Source organism: Ostrea edulis, chromosome 7 (genome assembly GCF_947568905.1).
Source record: "Ostrea edulis chromosome 7, xbOstEdul1.1, whole genome shotgun sequence".
Classification (NCBI taxonomy): Eukaryota; Metazoa; Mollusca; class Bivalvia; order Ostreida; family Ostreidae; genus Ostrea; species Ostrea edulis.
This window is the reverse complement of record NC_079170.1, coordinates 21,039,334-21,061,140: the sequence shown is the minus strand read 5'-3', so window position 1 is coordinate 21,061,140 and position 21,807 is coordinate 21,039,334. Positions and strand designations below refer to the sequence as shown.

The 21,807-nt window shown below is 36.0% G+C and overlaps 1 protein-coding gene across 1 annotated transcript; it reads left to right on the top strand.

Annotated features, from left to right (window-relative positions):
* The first annotated feature begins 268 nt into the window (after positions 1 to 268).
* LOC125654367 (methionine aminopeptidase 2-like) lies at positions 269 to 21,358 on the top strand. Its single transcript, XM_048884316.2, has 12 exons — positions 269 to 641; positions 7,791 to 7,877; positions 9,750 to 9,809; positions 10,151 to 10,256; positions 10,818 to 10,923; positions 11,013 to 11,068; positions 14,371 to 14,552; positions 14,920 to 15,014; positions 16,462 to 16,558; positions 17,519 to 17,622; positions 19,176 to 19,291; positions 19,544 to 21,358. The coding sequence occupies exons 1-12, from the start codon at positions 491 to 493 to the stop codon at positions 19,794 to 19,796; spliced, it is 1,413 nt and encodes a 470-aa protein (XP_048740273.1). The 5' UTR covers positions 269 to 490; the 3' UTR covers positions 19,797 to 21,358.
* The last annotated feature ends 449 nt before the right edge of the window (positions 21,359 to 21,807 follow it).

Genomic DNA, 21,807 nt, shown 5'->3' with positions numbered 1-21,807 from the left:
TGGAACAAAAATTGATTCATATAGTTTTAACCACAATTTGGGTGAAAGATCTGGGCCAAAGGGTATCGAATTTGTTTAACATTATAGAACTTTTTTTTTTAAATTCTGAACTGGGCTTTTAAAAAGCGAATATGTAGCTCAGACACATGACTAGTAAAAATACTAATGTTACACCTTATTAAAGTAAAACCAAATTTCATGTAAATGCTAGAATTCGCAAACTCGGCATCACTCAATACTTTCAGTACCTAATAGTGTTCCATACTAAGACTTTGGCGACACTATTTGACGTAAACGGCATTCAAGCAGCATGGCCACGTTATTTTGCGAATTAAACGAATGAATAAAGTTTAAAAGAAGGCGACACATATATAATTATGAAAATTTCATAGGTATATAAATGTCATACATATAATCGATACTTTAGATACTTTTCCCCATATTAGTTATTTACGGATATTAGCTAAACCTGATCCGAACCCGAGCAAGCATGGCCGACGTCGAAAATGAAATCGGACAAATTGATGGTGAAAATGAGAAGTTAGAGCAAGAAAAAGAAAACGACAATGAGACTGTCAATGATTTAGACGCGAGCGAGGCACCAAAAAAGAAAAAGAAGAAAAAGAAAAAGAAGAAGAATGGTAATTTTTCAATGAACGAAGTTCTTCTCAAGTCCGAAATATGTTTTAGCAAAATTGTAACCAGGTGTTATCTTGACACTATGTATATTCGTCTTACCTATCATTGATATGGCATGTAATGTTAAACTCTGGGTCATGAACCGCGAATACAACACAATTTTAGGAGACTATATCATCATTCAATGACAGCTTCGCTTATTTAGGTGTAATCTGGTCAGGCTCCGACCAAAATACCCCTCAGCTTAAATGAATACTCCCTCAACGAAAATTTTTATATCTGCAAATAATGGAGACATGTAGATGGTTTTAAGGAGAAAATTATTTAACATAGATAAACAACCCCATCAGTGACGTGTTCACCACTTTTAATGACGGTCCCACCTATTTCTTATTCATTGGTTTGATAATTATTATTTTTTAATATGCCTGTCTTTAGACGGGACATATTATGGTACAGCGATGTCTGTATGTCTGTCTGTCCATCTGTTAGGGGTTTTTTGTTTCTAATTTCATTTCCTTGTCACATATCTGTGTTTCTTTCTACCCACTGGTTCTGGTACCGGTACCCATTCAATTGGGAAAAGTAGCATCAAAATTGAACAAATTGCTGTTGTGAGACATCAGAAATTGTAGTAGGCTCGATCTAGAATTGTCGTAGCTCTACAACACGCGCACTGCCATGATCTGTACTTTAGATTTGAACATTTTAGTTAACTCGTATGTTTCAGACGAAGTAAATTACGATGGCAGTTTGTGATGAAATGATTGCCGTCAACAATCGATTGTCGATCGTTTTTGGCTCTTCGATTCCGATTAATTATCGATTCTATTTTTCATAATCGATTGTTGCCTGTACACTAATTAATAATTAATCTAATCTGAGATTCATCTTACTATTAATCCCGCTTTTATATCGAGACATGTACAGGGGAGAGTCAGAGTGGACTCTACATTGAAATTTGGGAATTCAGTGACACCAGCTAGTGTGTATACTGCACATATCCATACAACTAAACAGAAATAACCCTCAAAATAATAAACATGTATTAACTACATGTAAATACCGATTATATCGATCATTGATCAATACAGTTTTTCCGATTATGAGTTATGACTGATTATCGATTATGAAATTTTCCCGATTTTTCAACACTAATGGCAGTGGTCTATTTTTCAGTTACGTGAATTGAGAATTTATAGTCTCAAAATTGGGGAAAATCAAAGTTTTTTTACATTGGGAATGGTACCGTTTATTGGTACCACAATACAATAAGGCGGCAAAAAGAAGCTGCACATCAAACTGAAACTTAATTTCTATGTAGCGTTTTGTCGATCACTCCAGATCATGTTGCAATTTTGATCCATTTCAACCTCTCTTGCCCCTTTATTGAAAATTGTTATATGGAGGGTACATAATTTGTCCAGTTAACTCCTGCCCCAGTTTTCAAGTGAGAACCTTTTTATAGTGTGTATATGGGTATTAAAGTGTGAATGTGACAATTTAAGGGTTATGATTTTCTTCAATTTTTGAGAAAATTACTGGTTGTTGAACTTAGTACGTTTTGAGGAATTATAACCTAGAGAGTACATGATTAATGTCCAGTGAACTCATCCCACTGTTTTCAAGTGAGAAGCTTCTTATTTTACTGTTAGTCTGTTTTGAGGAATTATTACATAGAGAATACATGATTTGTCTGTTTTTCCTTCCATAGTTTTCAAGTGAGGACCTTATTTTACAGAGTATTTATATGGGTATTGAAGATGTGTATGTGGCAAGGGTTTTGATTTTCTTAAATTTTTAAGATAATTACAGACTGTTGAACTTAGTCCATTTTGAGGAAATATATTACATGTAGGTAAAGGGCATGGTTTGTCCTTTTAACTCCTCTCGCAGTGTAGAAGCTAGGGTCTTTGTAAATAACTTGAAGATGTCCATAGTGCAAGGATTTTGATTCTCCCAACAAATTTCAATTTTCTTTGATGTTTTAAACATTTACAATTTTACAGGTTGTTGAATGTGGTCAAATTTGGGGAAATATTTTATGCACAGAACTCTTGGTTTTTATATACCTCTTGTCACAGTTTAGGCTAAGACCCTTTATTCATACAATGCAAAGAAAGGATGGCACAACCTGATGATGGCTGATCCTACCTTAAGTGAAATTCTGCAAAGAAAAACACCCTATAGAAGTATTTTCACGAGCGCATTATGTACCGTTTGCAGTACCCTTGTGTGGGGTGTGTGTCTATTTTATATTTGATCATGACGTGAGATGTATTCATGTGAAATTAAGTTTATTTTGTTACTACTTTGAATTGAAATTGAATATTTAAAACAACTTTTAAAATGATTTGATGATTTAACAAAATTCTACCATCAGCGAAAAAAAAAGAAGAAAAATGAGGCAGATTTAAGTTGAGTCAGGGTCATGTGTCGCCTTTTGAAATTACACTTTTACTTCTATATAGAAGTGAAATAGAAATATGAAAATACCTTGTAGATAAGATAAGTTTATTCCAATTTTGGGCCCAGAGGGCATAACAGTAAGACAGTTTATAAAGAAGGAAATTCAAAAAAGAAAGAAAGTTTACAACAGGTTACATATACTGCAAACTGCATGTGGATGCAGCATGTTGGGGAAACAAGTACATACATATATATATGAATTGCTAATCATGTATTTATACAAGTAAATGGACAGTATCAGTATTATACCAACATATGTTTATGTATTAAATAGTGATAGGATCTGGAAGGTTTGAACATAACAATTGAATCAGTATGGGGATTTTACTGAATTTCAGGCTATGAGATAATATACACCAGGTGAATGCTAATTCTCTGTTACATGGTTTTTTGTTACAGAAGATATTTATGCCCCCCTTCAAAGAAGAGGGGCATATTGGTTTGCACCTGTCGGTATGTCTGTTGGTTGGTAGACCACTTGTTGTCCGCTCAATACCTTAAGAACCAATTACTTGATTATATTGATATTTCATATGTGGTTTGGTGATGAGTAGTAGAGAGCCCCTATTGTTTTTCAGGTCATAAGGTCAAACAAAGGTCAAGGGTCAATTTACTCTGGACATAGGAAGACCTTCTCCGCTGAATATTGAGAACCCTTTGCTTGACAGACCTCACACTTGGTACACTGGTACATCTCAAGGAGTAGATGACCCCTTTTGATTTTGAGATCACATGACCAAAGGTCAAGGCAAACTGGACATAGTTTTATACTGTCTGCTCAATATCTTGGGGACTCTTTGGTTGATAGACATCAAACTTGGTACACTGGCACATCTTCAGGAGATGACCCCTATTGATCTTGAGATCACATGGACAAGAGTCAAACTGGATGTAGGAATACACTGTCCACTCTATATCTTGAGAACCCTTCGCTTGACAGACATCAAATTTGGTACACCAGTACATCTTCAGGAGAAGATGACCCGGCCAGTATTGATTTTATGGTCAAAGGTCAGTGGGTAAACTGGAGTGAGTGGACATAGTAATATATTTTCTCCTATATTTTAAGAATTCTTTGCTTGATTGACACCAAACCTGGTACACTGGTACAGCATAAGGAGTAGATGACCCCCATTGATTTTGAGGTCACTTGGTCAATTCACTCCTGACATTGGAAGGTATTGTCTGCTCAATATTTCGAATTGGTGATACTACTATCAATCAAATTATGCATGCGTATAACCCTTTTCAATTTTGCACTATGGGGTCGTATATGTTTTACAAACATCTCTTGTTTAAATTGATATTCATGAATTGATGGAAAGCACAATCATACATTTATATTATATGCTAAATTATACTATATCAAACAAGAAATCAAACACAAATTGATGTCATTCTTCTTTTATTTTACATATATAACTTTCTTTTCTTTAATCTCTTAAAATTTTCGATTATTCTTTCTAAATCATCTTGAATTGATACGTTTTTGTCATGTCATACATAAACTATTGACATTGAACGGTTGTTTTAACATATATACATTTTTCACCAGTTTTTATTCTTGGGAAAAGTGCAAGTTAAATTGGGGGAAAATCTGTAATTTTGGGAGGAGAAAGGGACGATATTCGGACCTAAAATGGGTCTTAAAAAAATCACTGTATGTTGATATTATGCGGTTATTGAACTTATATTGGTGAATATTGGCACGAGTTGGCTGTGAAAATGCACGAGCTTGCGAGTGCATTTTGACAGCCAATGAGTGCCAATATTCACCAATAAAAGTTTAATAACCCTTTTATTATATAGCTAAAGTATTTAGTTGTTAAATTATATCCCTTTTCACTCAAAATACTCCAAAATAGAGAAGAATTCATCAATATTGTCATATAAGGTGAAGGTGTGCATTTCTTAACTGTTCAATATTAAAGCATGAAGCAAACTGATTTTGTGAATGGGGACATCATAATTTATATCCAATAAAACATTAATTTTTGCTTAAATGAATAAATATTATATCAAATACCGGCTCTGTCAGATTCGTAGAACCGTCGTCTGTCATTTTGGTTTGTTTACATCGTTACGGTAACGTCAATATTGAACGCTCATACTCGGAATGTTTCAGGCCCACACAGTTTACGCAATGCAAAGTTAGCGTTCAGTAAATTCTCAGGATATTGATTGCTAACATTCTCTAGATTTTATGCAGATTTTATGATAGACTATTTATTAAATATATAATAAATATTAAGATTGCATTGATATGATTAATATTTCGTTTGTACTCTGTTGTACAAACATTTTGAATCGCAGAGTGACTATTACATGTATAGATATGTATAGATGATAGGAGGTTCTGGTAGACAATGTGACTATTGTATAGCTGATAGGAGGTTCTGGTAGACAATGTGACTATTACTTGTATAGCTGATAGGAGATTCTGGTAGACAATGTGACTATTGTATAGCTGATAGGAGGTTCTGGTAGACAATGTGACCATTACTTGTATAGCTGATAGGAGGTTCTGGTAGACAATGTGACTATTGTATAGCTGATAGGAGGTTCTGGTAGACAATGTGACTATTGTATAGCTGATAGGAGGTTCTGGTAGACAATGTGACTATTGTATAGCTGATAGAAGGTTCTGGTAGACAATGTGACCATTACTTGTATAGCTGATAGGAGGTTCTGGTAGACAATATGTGACTATTGTATAGCTGATAGGAGGTTCTGGTAGACAATGTGACTATTACTTGTATAGCTGATAGGAGGTTCTGGTAGATAATATGACTATTGTATAGCTGATAGGAGGTTGTGGTGGACAATGTGACTATTACTTGTATAGCTGATAGGAGGTTCTGGTAGACAATGTGACTATTACTTGTATAGCTGATAGGAGGTTCTGGTAGACAATATGTGACTATTGTATAGCTGATAGGAGGTTCTGGTAGACAATGTGACTATTACTTGTATAGCTGATAGGAGGTTCTGGTAGACAATGCATATATTTATAACATTTCTACACCAGAAGGTACAGCGTATTTCTCGTGACTGAAACTTAAGGATTGATCAAAATCTTGAATGATTTAAATCTCAAATGATCCATCAAACAGGGATCATTTAAAGGGACTGATTCACGATTTTCCTCAAAATTTTGTTTTTCACTTTAACCATGTTAAATGAATGATCAAAATCTATAGTCTAATATGTTTAGAAGGTTTCACAAAAAAATTAAGGTTATTCATCATAACAGAGGCTCATTATAGAGAGTTTATTATTTGTTTTGAAAACAAAGATTGAGGTGTGTTATTGTTTATGGTGTTTTCAAAATAAATGGATATTGGCCAAGTTTATTATATTTATCACATCTCAAGTATACTTTGGGTAAAATGTGTCATTTAAAAGTTAAAATTTGTGATTGTACAAAATGAAGATTCTTTAGATAACAAAATTAACGTTTCACTGGTTTGCTTGTTTACATAAAATGACTCGGTCTTTGTTTACATAAAACAGAATGCAAAACTTGAAATATTGCTCTTATCCTTGCATGCATTCAGACGGTCCAAATTTTGGTTGTCAACATTAAATGAGCTATATATTTTTTAATTTTTAACATAAAAAATGAAAAACATTTCTTTCGAAAAACGTGAACCTGTCCCTTTGATAGACATTCATACAGGTCAGGTAATATTCTCCAAATTATCAGATAAGAGGGGGTTGGGTTAAAGCATAACTCATAAGATTACAAGTACATGTATGAACATTTTAACAAAAATCATTTTCATATATTGTAATATTTTAAGTCATTTTCTAGTATTGACAAAGTCCCCCTGTTTTGATATAATATGTGTATTGTAATCTGTGAATCCTCTGTGCCCCCCCCCCCCCCCCCCAGTAGCTCACGGCTGCATTCTCAAACATTCCCTTAAATATGAAATGGTTAGTAACATCTAAAATCTGGATAAATCCTAGAGGTAGTAGATGAACAAGTGTGCATGGGCAAATACATATCGATCTCTAGACACGTACATGTAACCCCCACCCCCATTTTCTTGACATCATGTCATTATCACATACATTTGTTATTAGTACATATGCAAAGATCGATTTATTAGTTAGTCACAAGATATAGTTGTGGTGAATGGTTGTGGAAATACAAAGTTGAGCTGATAAATTGAACTCATACCATGCACTGAAGGATACCCTTTTCTCTATTACATGTTTACGATTTATGGGTTTGAGCAGAATTGCTTTTCTTGCTGACTACATGTATATAAGATTAATCATATAAGTATAATGGCACCTTAATTTTTCCATTTGTTCCCCACCCCTAGACTTTCAAAAACGACACTAACCTGTGCCTGAACTCACTATATCTGTCTTAGTAAATAAGTAAAATGTGTACTTGTTTAGTGAAAAGTTGCCCAAGTTAACACAGTAAAAGGTGATCTCGTTGGGCATACTAAATATTAAAACCGTGCGAAGGAATCGGAGACGAAATAATGGTTCTGATATTCGGTATTGACAACTGACATTCAGAGTGAAGTTGACTGTTGAAGATACCCAATATAAGGCAATTATGAACAATGAAAATGAAAATCCAAAAATGGAAAAGATTTTGGATTGATTTGTGGCTATGCTTCTTTAATAAGATACATGCTGTAACGTAACATATTTTTCAGAAATAGGAGGCGACGGGGACACAGGTGCTGTTAATGACATCACAGATTCCTTAGAGAAACAGAGTGTCAGTGATGCACAAGGAGAAGGCAAGTATTTGTTTTGTTACCTTGGTAACAGAGAAATTTATATGATGAGGACCCTGCCCACAAATTGCTCAAGCTCTAGCTTTAAAGCTGGTGCCTGTCCACAAACTGTACAAACTCTAACTTTAAAGCTGGTGGCTGTCCACAAACTGTTCAAGATCTAAATGGCTGTCCACAAACTGTTCAAGATCTACATGGCTGTCCACAAACTGTTCAAGCTCTAGCTTTAAAGCTGGTGCCTGTCCACAAACTGTACAAACTCTAACTTTAAAGCTGGTGGCTGTCCACAAACTGTTCAAGATCTAAATTTAAAGCTAATGGCTGTCCACAAACTGTTCAAGCTCTAGCTTTAAAGCTGGTGCCTGTCCACAAACTGTACAAGCTCTAACTTTAAAGCTGGTGGCTGTCCACAAACTGTTCAAGATCTAAATTTAAAGCTAATGGCTGTCCACAAACTGTTCAAACTCTAGCTTTAAAGCTGATGCAGTACTCATGTGCTCTCTGGGATGCAAATCGATAAATTTCATGTAGGGGAGAATGTTGATATTTCGGACGGGTGTGATATTACGGACGGGTGTGGTATTTTGGACAATCAATAAAAAAGAATTATGTCTTGCGTTTGAATAGTTATTTATTCTAAATTTAAATTGATTATTTACAAAATGGAAAACACCTAATTTTATGTGCATGCGTTACCCAGCTCTGATTGGTTGATTGATATACATGACCTTCACCAACACTGCAGTAAAAGACCCCGACATCCATATTGTTTCATTGGTAAAATCAAGTCCCGTTAAGACCTATTTTTCTGGTAAAAGTTACCGATATAATTAAATTATAAACAAAATCAAAACCTCTAAAAAAAAAAAAATAAAAAATCATCTAATGTACAAAAACGAAAGCATAAAATGCCATTGAACCACGAAATAAAAGGCAACTACCAAATTTCTTAACTGTCCGAAGTATAACACCATATTGTGTCCGAAATAACAACACCATCGTCCGAAGTTACAACCTTCTACCTGACTATGTTTAGGTGTTAATATGTGGCAAAAATGGTAGGTAAAAATCTGATGAAACCCGAGAAAACAATCTAGAATGTTCGTTGAATCAAGTGATATACAGTATGTCTAGGTTCAGTGGTTAGATGATGAGCATTTCCGAAATACATCTCGAACTCTCCGAAATATTAACACTCTCCCGTATATGTAATTTGTACCATTGTATTTCCATTGCATATATTTAGGGCCCTGCTATGTGGCAGATGTCCACTCTGTCTGTCTGTCTGTCAGTCTGTCAATGCTTTCTATAGCATTCTATCACTTAAGTTTCCCTGGGAAGATTTTCATACATTTGATATATAATACTTGGATTTGGCAGAGGAAGATTCAGATTTGTCCTCTTTGTTATTACAGAGTTACGGGACTTGGATGATACATCTTGTGGCACAGAATAACTTGAAATTACATGAGAACATTTTTGTTTTTATACATAATTCTCCAATTATAGGCAGAGGAAGACCCCTTTTGATTTTCAGATTTCCATCCGTCCATCTGTCACCACTTAATTCTGTTGACACACAATAACATAAAAAAGTTTCCTTTGGAAGATTTTCGCCCGTCCGTCCGTCAGGCACCATTGCAGTGCCCTCCCTATCTGACTTGTCAGTTTTGTATACTCTTACCTGTGGATAAAATCTTCAAATATTTTTTGGCTGTTGTGTAGATATACCTGATATGATTTTATGCTTGATATGGCTACTTATGATATATTTAGTGTGTAGTGTGTACAGTTTCTCTTACTAGAGCTGATGAGACATGTTGCCAAAGGGAGCATCGAGACTGACACTCTGTGCTTTATTGTTTTATTTACTAGTTGGTGAGGAAGGGTGTGGGGATGAACAGAAGAAAAAGAAAAAGAAGAAAAAGAACAATGGTATTCAATTATCCCTCTGGGCTCAGTATTTAGGAAAAATCACCTAACTTTGTATACCTTTATCAGAAAACATCACTGTATTCTCTCGTGGGTTTGACTTTGATCATGTTTTATGATAAATGACAATTCGTGTAAATGATGAAAGATTTCATATATGAATTTAAAAAATCTTAATTTTTCTACAATGTTATCTCAATATATACAGCTGTATATTATAGATTACAAACATCATGAAGGTTCATTTACTTTGAATTGCCTCATGGGACAGGTTGTATTTCTTGTTTTCATGTATACTGTTGACTTTGAATCTTCAGTTGGACATTAAATTAACTGTGTTATAGGACAGAAACAACAGACCAATCCTCCCTCCATACCGATATCAGAGCTGTTTCCCGGTGGAAACTTTCCCGAAGGGGAGATAATGGAGTACCCAGCAGTTCAAGATAGGTAATCCCATACACATTGTACAGGCGTCAACTACAGTCACAAACGTGCATGAAACTTTTCAAATGTGGAAATATTGTTTTAATGAATGAACAGAATGTTTCAGATGCTTTGGGGATGTCCTTGAAGACAGTGTGACACATTTCCTTTTTATGTTCCCTTAATCGGGGATTCGGGGGCATGAAGTTTTTGGTCTTTGTGTTTTTTCCACAAAAACTTTAACCTTGCCCAGAACTTTTGAATGCTTAGTGCTTGTGCATTCATATTTCACATTCTTTGTGGAAAGACTTTCTTAAAATACAAGAAACAAAAATGTTATGACTTTCTCCTTGCATGGAGTTTGACCTTTTTCTTTAAAAAAAATATCCTTGGCTATAACACTTGAATGCTTAAGGGCTTTCATATTTCACTTGTGTATTTCTTATGAAAAGACCTTTCTTTTGGTACCAAAATGTTTGGTCTCATGTGCACAAACTCACCAACACATGAACAGTCCTGTTACTATATCCCCTCTCAAAATGAATTATGAGGGGATAATCAATTTTTATATGATTATTCTAATAGCACCACAGCAAAGGACAGAATGACAAATGAGGAAAAGAGAGCCTTGGACCGGGCCAACAGCTACATATACCAAGAGATCAGGCAAGCTGCGGAGGCCCACAGGCAGGTACTGTCCAGGATCTTATCTAGTAATGAAAATTAGTTCGGTAGAGAAGTTTCCGTTTGACAAACCTTAACATTTGTTTTGCTTTGCAGACAAGAAAATACATGAAGGAATACATTAAACCAGGAAAGACGATGATTGATATTTGGTAAGCTTTACTACCCGTATCTCAGAAACATCTAGTACATACACTGATTTAAATGTCACGTACAATCACAGGGTTCGACACTCATCAGAATTTTGACTCCCCCAACAACCTATATACTGAATTGGTTTCAGGCTTGGATTTCTAAAATAAAATCACTACCTTAAGTTTGAATTTCTTCTACTTGAGCAGTCAAATCTTGAGCAAAAATACAGACATAAGTCCAAGTTTCGAATTAAATTCTTTTCAAGTAATTAACTCTTCTCTTCAATCCCATCATGTTCAGTTTTACTGTCATCACTCTCCTCATTCTCTCTGAAACTTTCCATACTCTCTACCACTTCATTCTCTCCGCTCCACCCTGAATCACATTCTTCTTATTCTTAGCTTCATTCACACTACAGTCCCATGGGGATCCGGGTTAGAATAGGTCCTCAGTACCCCCTTGCTTGTTGTAAGAGGTGACTAAATGGGGTGGTCCTTCGGATGAGACCACGAAAACCGAGGTCCCGTATTACAGCAGGTGTGGCACATTAAAGATCCCTCCCTGCTCAATGGCCATAAGTGCCGAGCATAGGCCTAAATTTTGCAGCCGTTCACCACAGTGGTGACGTCTCCATATGAGTGAAATATTCTTGAGAGTCGCTCATTATTTATTGTTGTTGCCATTGTATTTCCTTATATGACAATACTAATGAAATTTACATTCAATTTTGTATAACTTGAAGTCAGTCATGTGATCAGTCTTTCTTGCATATGAAATACAATCACTGCTTCAAAAGTCAGATACTTTTACCTGACTTGCTTACGCAATGCAGTGGCAGATTTGGAAATCCTCCCCCTTTTTTCCAAAAATTTAAAAAATAGAAATAGTGTGAGTAAACTTCTAGATTGGCACCCAAAATGATCAAGTATTTTGGCTAATACTTGACTTTGAAATCCCCCTTTTTTCCAAAAATTTAAAAAATAGAAATAGTGTGAGTAAACTTCTAGATTGGCACCCAAAATGACCAAGTATTTTGGTTAATACTTGACTTTTGCATGTGCAACACCCCCCTCCCCCCCCCCTCCCTTCCCTTTCGGAAATCCTGGATCCGTCACTGTAATGACATCATGACAAAAACAACACATCAGGATATTTATACAGAGTTTATTTTGTAAACAGACAATAATTTCCTCAATTAATAAAACAGAAACATTAAACATACCGTCTATGTCAACAAACAAAATTATTTGAAGCTAGGAGTTTTCGGGTCTTATGGGGCTTTAATGAACATTTGAAGGTATGTTTGGACACAACTATAGTAGGAAAATATGTTAAGAATTTTTTTATATTAAATTTATGAGACAGCAACACAAAAATACAGCGATATAAAGCCTCAACCGTGCGCAATGTTTTGTGCGCCGTAAATTGAAGGTTTTTAATAGGGGTGGAACTGTAGCTCTCTGTTCCGTCAAAATATTTTTTCAGAGAGCTACAGTTCTGCAGCTAACCGTCCAGTTGTTATATTTTGAAACAGTTGTAAATACCGTTTGCAAATATGCCCAAACTGCAACTTCTGCAACATGGTGAATTTATAAGATAACTGATATTGGGAGGAAAAAAATGGAGGCAGAGTTATAATCCTATTTACTTTATGATGATGATAACCTATTGTTTCCAGGCAACTGCCATTACGGCTATGACTCGGCATGAGCGAGGCTGGTTTCGAGGCTCAAAAAATAATGTACAAAGGATCTAACTACTTCCCATTAGAGGTCATCACAGATTAAACTTTAGCATTAACCAATCAGCAATCATCTTGAAAATCTTAGGTGTGATGGTTTATACATGGAATGAATTAATATTATATAAACAATTTTCAAGGCGATCGCTGATTGGTTAATGTAAAAGTTTACTCTGAGATGGCCTCAAATGGGAAGTTATTAGATCCTTGTGTAGCGATGATAGGTGAGCGGATCAAAGGATCAAATTTTAATTAGATTGACAAGAGTCCAACAGTGTATTCTTTGTTAGAAGTGTACTGCAAATTGGCTGACTCATCAAATACTATATTTCGGTGTCCTTTTCAGCTCACCTGAGCCAAAGTCTCAAGTGAGCTTTTCTGATAAAAATTTGTCCGTTGTCTGTCGTCATCAGCGTCGTTAACTTTTCACATTTTCGACTTCTTCTCAAGAACTGCGGGGCCAATTTCAACCAAACTTGCCACAAAGCATCCTTGGGTGAAGGGCTTTCAATTTTGTTCCAATGAAGGGCCATGTCCCTTTGAAAGGGGAGATAATCACAAAAATGCAAAAATAGGGTGGGGTCATTTAAAAAACCAATGGGCCAGAAAAGCTGAAATTTACATGAAAGCTTCCTGACATAGTACAGATTCAAGTTTGTTTAAATCATGACCCCCAGGGGTTGTATGGGGCCACAATAGGGGATCAAAGTTTTACATACAAATATATAGGAAAAATCTTCAAAAATCTTCTTCTCAAGAACCACTGAGCCAGAAAAGCTGATATTTACTTGAAAGCATTTCGACATAGTGCAGATTCAAGTTTATTCAAATCATGGCCCCCGGGAGTAGGATGGGGCCACAATAGGGGATCAAAGTTTTATATACAAATGTATAGGGAAAATCTTTAAAAATCTTCTTCTCAAGAACCACTGAGCCAGAAAAGCTGATTTTTACATGAAAGCTTTCTGACATAGAGCAGATTCAAGTTTGTTCAAATTAGGTCCCCGGGGATAGGATGGGGCTACAATAGGGGATCAAAGTTTTACATACAAATATAGGGAAAATCTTCTCAACAAGAACCAGTGGGCTAAAGAAGTTGACATTTACATGAAAGCTTTCTGACATAGTGCAGATTCAAGTTTGTTCAAATCATAGCCTCCAGGGGTAGGTTGGGGCCATAATAGGGACTAAGGTTTTACATGCAAATATATATGGAAAGTTTTTGGATATGGGCCAAGGTGACTCAGGTGAGCGATGTGGCCCATGGGCCTCTTGTCTTATATATGCATTCTGTGGGGATCTGGGTTAGAATAGGTCCTCAGTACCCCCTTGCTTGCCGTAAGAGGCAACTAAATGGGGTGGTCCTTCAGATGAGACCGCAAAAACCGAGGCCCCGTGTCACAGCAGGTGTGGCATGATAAAGAACCCTCGCTGCTCCAAGGCCATAAGCTCCAAGCATAGGCTTAAATTTTGCAGCCCTTCACTGGCAATGGTGAAGTCTTCATATGAGCGATAAATTCTCGAGAGGAATGTTAAACAAAATACAATCAATCAACCAATGTTATATTTGCGTTACAGCGAGACACTGGAATCTACAGCCAGAAAATTGATCAATGAGAAGGGATTGGAGGCGGGACTGGCCTTCCCCACAGGCTGCTCACTAAACCACTGTGCTGCTCACTACACACCAAATGCTGGAGATCCCACAGTGCTAGGGGTGGATGACGTCTGTAAAATTGACTTTGGGACACACATTAATGGTGAAGAGAGAGAGAGAGAGAGAGAGAGAGAGATTTCCAAAGTGAATATTTTCATTCAGGAGAATATTTTCATTCAGGAACTACGCTTGAGTTATAAATTCTACTTACCATAGATATCTGTGATAATGTGTATTTCTGTATCCGATATCCGTGATAATGTGTATTTCTGTATCTCCGATATCCGTGATAATGTGCATTTCTGTATCAGATGTCCGTGATAATGTGTATTTCTGTATCAGATATCTGTGATATTGTGTATTTCTGTATCAGATATCTGTGATAATATGTATTTCTGTATCGGATGTCCGTGATAATGTGTATTTCTGTATCAGATATCCGTGATAATGTGTATTTCTGTATTTCTCAGGAAGAATCATTGACTGTGCTTTCACCGTGGCTTTCAATCCCAAGTATGACAGACTACTCCAAGCTGTCAAAGATGCCACAAACACTGGCATCAAGGTAGGAAAAAAACAGTACATCTTTGATCGCTGTTATTTTTAAAAAATTAAGTGATAAACCCGAAGTGATCGATTTCGTCATTGTCATTGTGAACAGTTACTCTGTATTTCTCAAAGAAAGATGCACTATCAGATCAGAGAGCTCATGAAATCCTGATTGACAAAATAATGAACAGTAACTCTTGTTGTGTAACTAATATAATTAAAAGATTTGTTTTACTGAATAGGAAGCAGGTATTAATTAGGGGTGTGTATTGCTCAAGATTTTCCAATACGATACGATACAATATTTTCTGATGCGATATCCAATATATTGGATTTTCAATGTAGTTAAGCATTTTCTGAAGTAAAATATCAAAAATCAAATAAATGAAGTTGTTTAATATATTTTATTTCATAACAAAACAAACAATGACAATTAAAGTCTGAGGAAACTCCAATGTCACAATGTAAAAGCGAGGATTAAAGTCTGAGGCATCTCTGATGTGTCACAATGTAGCCTAAAAGCGGGATTAAAGTCTGAGAAATCTCCGATGTGTCACAATGTAAAAGCGAGGATTAAAGTCTCCGATGTGTCACAATGTAAAAGCGGGGATTAAAGTCTGAGGAATCTCCGATGTGTCACAATGTAAAAGCGAGGATTAAATCTCCAATGTGTCACAATGTAAAAGCGGGGCTTAAAGTCTGAGGAATCTCCGATGTGTCACAATGTAAAAGCGGGTATTAAAGTCTGAGGATTCGTGTTCCAATCTCTCACCAGAGGGCGTTACGCTACGCTCCACAACACCTCTGTTATCGTCTGATTTACAAGAATTTTGTAAAACAGAGCGTCTTTGAAAATAAAATAAATCCGCATCATTTTCATAAATAAAACATAAATTTATGAGTTAAAAACACATTGGTAGGTATCGAAACGCTGTATTACGTTAGTGTAACCTCCATATTTATGGAACTATTTTGTCTTGTCAAATGTATTAATTTCACTTTCTCTTCGTAACTATGGACTCTACATAAAAGTACATTACAAAAACTAGCGAGATTATAATGATGAAAATCTGACATTACACAAAGAACAGAAACGTGTCTTTCTGTTGGAGTCAAAGACACTATTTTGTCCGTGCGAGATCATGTGGTTAGCCGAACTATATATCAGACGATAACGGAGGTGAAAGTGAAGCTTGCGTAGCGCGCCCTCTGGTGAGAGAATGTTCGTGTTCCTGTTAGAAGCCATTTTTAAATTATGAACTTCGATCCTGACTATTAAAAGGGCTATTTTTAATCCGACATTATATCGTATCGTCGAAACACCGTATCGTATATCGCTGGACAGGCGTAAACCGGTACATTTCGATATATCGATATATTGATTCACCCCTAGTATTGATGTCAGATTTTGTTTTACTGAATAGGAAGCAGGTATTGATGTCAGATTTTGTTTTACTGAATAGGAAGCAGGTATTGATGTCAGATTATGTGATATTGGGGAAAGGATCCAAGAAGTGATGGAGTCGTATGAGGTGGAACTGGACGGTAAAACATATCGAGGTGGGTGTAATATATTGAGGTGGGTGTAACATATCGAGAACGGTAAAACATATCGAGGTGGGTGTAATATATTGAGGTGGGTGTAACATATCGAGGTGGGTAAAACATATTGAGGTGACTGACTTAGTTCCTTCTCTCCTCCTGGAGAATAGCACCTCGAAAAACATATGGAGGGAGGTCTAACATATCAAGGTGGGTAAAACATATCAAGGTGGGTAAAACATATCGTGGTGGGTGTAACATATTGCGGTGGGTAAAACATGTCAAGGGGGTGTAACATATCAAGATGGGTGTAACATATCGAGGTGGAACTGGACGGTAAAACATATGGGGGGGGGGGGGGGGGTGTGTAACATACAGTATGGTGGGTAAAACATATTGGGGTGGGTAAAACATATCGAGGTGGGTAAAACATATCGAAGTGGGTGTGACATATCAAGGTGGGTGTTATATATTGAGGTGGGTAAAACATAATGAGGTGGGGGAAATATAATGAGGTGGGTGTAACATTTGCAATGATTTACAAATAAACATCTGTTGTCTCCAGTAAAGCAGACTTTGAAATTTAAGGTTCTATAGGTTTAAACCTAAAACATGTGTAAGCTATGCTTTTCAAAATGTTATGTGGTCATGTAATACCACATGTTTTATTAGTGATTCACTCGTAAAATATTGTAAAATACCATATTTATATATAAGCAGAATTTTTAGTTAAGATTTGATTTTGGCATTATTAGCGAGAGTTGTGAGGTCGCTGAAATTAAATATCGCTAACAATTTATTTTATTTCGGAGGTAATAGTTACCTTTCCTGGAATTACAAAGTCTATAAGATTAGCTCTTGCTAAATATATATACCCATTTTTATGGGAAAATCGCTAAATTTGTGTCTCGCCAAAATTCCACTTAAATGGTACATGAAAGGAAATCAAGGTAACAAATGAATTTTTTTTCTCATTAGTCAAGTCCATACGCAATCTCAATGGTCACTCTATCGGTCCCTACAGAATTCACGCAGGGAAGACCGTTCCCATCGTAAAAGGAGGAGAAGCAACAAAAATGGAGGTAAAAGCTCGGAATATTTTATGTCTCTGCCATGAATTGGTTGGGGCGTATAGTGTTACCCCCTTTCCTTCTGTCATTCTGTCTTTGTCAGTTTTCTGGACTTTTTGTTGTGCTTCTTCTCTATATTGATGACTTGCTGATCAAGTTTGAGTTTCATGTTAATTGACATATTTTTTTATGCCCCCCCCCCCCCCCCCCCCCCCCCTCCTCAAAAATAAGGAGCATACTGTTTTGCATCTGTAGGTTAGGTGTCTGTCTGTCATTCTGTAGACCAAGTCTTGTCTGCTCAATATCTAAAGAATCCTTTGGTTGACAGTTACCAAACTTCATACAGTGGTTGTCGAGAGTAGATGACCTCTTTTGATTTACAAGTAACAAAGGTCAAACTGGCCATAGTAAGATATCAACATTTTGAGATTGCTTTGCTTGACAGACATCAAACTTGGTATGCTGGTTCTACTAAAGCAGTAGATGATCCGTATTGATTTTGGGATCACATGGTCAAAGGCCAAGGAGTCAAACTGGACATAATAATATATTGTCCACTCATATCTTGAGAAGCATTTCCTTGACTGCTGTGCTTGTGGATGATAAGTTGATTTTTAGTGTGTTTCTTTATGTTGATGACTTACAGATCGAGTTTGAGTTTCATTTCAATTGGCATTTGTTTCACCAAAGTTATTGCATATAGAGAATAGACTTGGGAAATTTCTAATCATTCGCTGTTTTCTGGGGAGGGGGTATTAGCCCAGCGAGGACAATTCTAGTTGATGTTATTATCCTTCATGGAGATTTTCATTTGTTTTGTCTATTTTTATACCCCCCGCAACAAGTTGTGGGGGGGTATACTGGAATCGGGTTGTCCGTCTGTCCGTCCGTCCGTCTGTAGACGCAATGGTTTCCGGGCTCTAAAGCATTATCCTTTCCACCTACTGTCACCATATCATATATATGGACTACCCATGGGATGAAGATGTTCCCTATCGATTTTGGGGTCAAAAGGTCAAAGGTCAAGCGCACTGGACATCGAAGTAGCAATATGGTTTCCGGGCTCTAAAGAGTTATCCTTTCCACCTACAGTCACCATATCATACATATGGACTACCCATGGGATGAAGATGTTCCCTATTGATTTTGGGGTCAAAAGGTCAAAGGTCAAGTGCACTGGACATTGAAGTAGCAATATGGTTTCCGGGCTCTAAAGCGTTATCCTTTCCACCTACAGTCACCATATCATACATATGGACTACCCATGGGATGAAGATGTTCCCTATTGATTTTGGGGTCAAAGGGTCAAAGGTCACACGCACTGGACATCGAAGTAGCAGTATGGTTTCCATTTAAATTCTTTAATGGCTTTTTTCATCGCATGGAGATGCTGTGTTCCTAGATACCTTTTGGATCATAATACTGAAGTTTTACCTATTACCAACACCCTTTGGGAGATTGGGGTAAGCGGGGGGTATTCTTAGTGAGCATTGCTCACAGTACCTCTTGTTGAAGCATAGCGATGATAGCATGTTCATTATAAGTTATAATTTGACTGTTCTTAGGAAATGGAGTTTTATGCTATCGAGACCTTTGGTAGTACAGGGAAAGGGGTTGTCCATGATGATATGGAAACCTCCCATTATATGAAGAATTTTGAAGTTGGGCATGTGCCATTGAGGTAAGAGACAGAGAAGAAAACATAGTTCATGAAAATTATGACATTAAATTTGAAATACAGAATAAATACCAAGTGAATAGCAAGATTTTAATATTGATTCAGCTGTAAAAGTAACTTATTTCTCTTATTAGATGCTTAATGCCATATCAGCTTAATAAGAGTTGAAAATTTGAAAATATTTGTTTAAATCTTGCTTTTATTTTCTAATTGTTGAAGTATCTGAAAAAGAAATTATTAAATATGTTTAAACAGGGTACAGAAATCAAAACAGCTGCTGAATGTGATAAACCAGAACTTCAGCACTTTAGCCTTCTGTCGGCGGTGGCTTGATCGCTTAGGGCAGACTAAATACCTCATAGCACTCAAAAATCTGTGTGACGTTGGCATCCTAGATCCCTACCCCCCGCTGTGTGACTCAAAAGGCTGCTACACAGCCCAGTTTGAACACACGATACTGCTAAGGCCAACATGCAAGGAAGTGATAAGTCGAGGAGAGGACTATTGAAGACGAGAAACAAAATATCAAATAATACATTTACTGATGTCAGGTCTTTAAAAAAAGCATTGAAATACATTTAGTTAAGAAATATATCACTCGTTCTGCTTTGTACGTTCTTGAAATGGTCAGGAAATATTGTTTGTTCAGAATTTTCAGTATTTTTTCAATAATTTCAATTTGTGATGTTTCATAAAAGGATGATCACTGAATGATATTATTTTTATTTTTTTCAAAAAGTCTTTTGTTGAAGAAGAGAGATGATAAAGAAGCTGAAATTAAAGAGTAAAACATTCATGTAAATGTGATTTCACGTAAAGATACTTATATTAATGGTGTATGAAAAAAGATGAATACATTTTACAATTTTGCTTATTGTTGTTCTTTGTTTTTGTTTAAAACTTGCTTCCTACTTGCTTAATTTCTTCCGGTGTGATTTAATTGTATAAAAACTTTCCTTTTAACGGGTATATATATTATATACTATAATTTAATCGATACAGGGTTTAACAACAAAAGCAGTCTCTTGAATTTGAACAATAACTTCAGACATTTAAGGTAGAGTCCAGGTAAATTATATTGATTAGATATGCTTTAAAAATACAAGTCATTTGATATCCTTGAAAATAAAATTCAATTGTACTAAAATGAAGGAATGGTTGCCTAATTGCTTACCATCAAAACTTGCAGCACGAATTTTATGGTGTCCAGAAGTTGCCATCTAATATTTTCTAGTACTCTTTGTTTTTTTATTGGCAATTGAGACCAAAGTTTATTTTCTCAAATGCATTTACTTTCATTTTTGTGCAGGGATTTAAAATTCATGTACATGTACTAGCAACTAGGATGTGACAGTTCTGATTCAAAATGCAGAATGTTCAACATTTTGAATTGTAACATGACAGTGGAAAGTATCAAGACGAGATGCTTGCTATTTTTCAAATGCTAAATAACAAAACCAATTCAAGTACAGTCAACATAAGGGCAAAACATTGCATGTAGCAAGGTAAATACAGTAGAAAAAGTAAATAGTATAAATTTAAATGATATAAAATGATAACCATGTAACCTGAACATCTTCACACCAGCATGTTTTTCATAGAGTGCTAATGCGTTCCATTCAATATGCCGATGTGAAGAGTCTGAAGGTATCGTATAGCGGGTTTTTTCCACAGGTGTAGAATTTGGCGATTTGCTGTCTCAAAGGTATGCTAATGCGGATTAAAGTATGAACAAGGAAGAGTTATCTCTCTTGGAAATACTGAAGTCGCAATTTGGTGCATATTTGGCGAGAGAAATTTTAGCGGAAAGCTATCCAACCGCTAAAATAAGCCAAATTTTTCACCTCACGGAAAACCCCCGCTATACCGTATATCCTTTCATATCTTCATTAGAGTCTGCTTTCAACACGAACTCCATTAATTTATGATGAGTGCTGAGGTATTTCTATCGTGGATATTTGTCAGGACTCGCCTCCCCTGACGTGAACTTATATTGCATAATACATGTGTACAGGAGAAATATTTGTGTCAGATCTAATTTGTAAAATAAAGTTTTTGATTAACTCTGAATTTGTATTTTTCTTCCAGTTTATGATTTGTTTTATATGTCAGTCATAGACTTGTTATGCTAATGACAAGACATAGTGTGTGTGTCTGTCTATTCGTCTGTAAGCAACTTGGGGGCTAGATAAAAACGATACAAAAGCAGTACTTATATGGCTAGATTCATCATACTTAGAACACAGGATATCAATGATTGAAGGAAGAGTCCTATTGTTTATCAAGACTAGAGGTCAAAGGCTCCATGGGTAATTGTGTATGTAGAATCAACAATCTTCAATAGTAGCTTATTTTCTGCATTTATTATAGAGACACTACAGCTCACTTTGCACAAAAATCACAAAATTACTATTTTTGCAGAAGTTTCCCAAATTTTGTTGCGGAGTTGAATGCATAAACTGCGAAAATAGCACATATTTAAAGTTGAAAATTCCCCTTTAAACGCGAAAATTAATACT

Coding starts and splice junctions, on each gene's coding strand:
- LOC125654367 (XM_048884316.2), top strand. CDS start 491: ATGGCCGACGTCGAAAATGAAATCGGACAAATTGATGGTGAAAATGAG. Junction 10,257..10,817: donor TACCCAGCAGTTCAAGATAG/GTAATCCCATAC, acceptor TTATTCTAATAG/CACCACAGCAAAGGACAGAA. Junction 17,623..19,175: donor GAGAAGCAACAAAAATGGAG/GTAAAAGCTCGG, acceptor GACTGTTCTTAG/GAAATGGAGTTTTATGCTAT.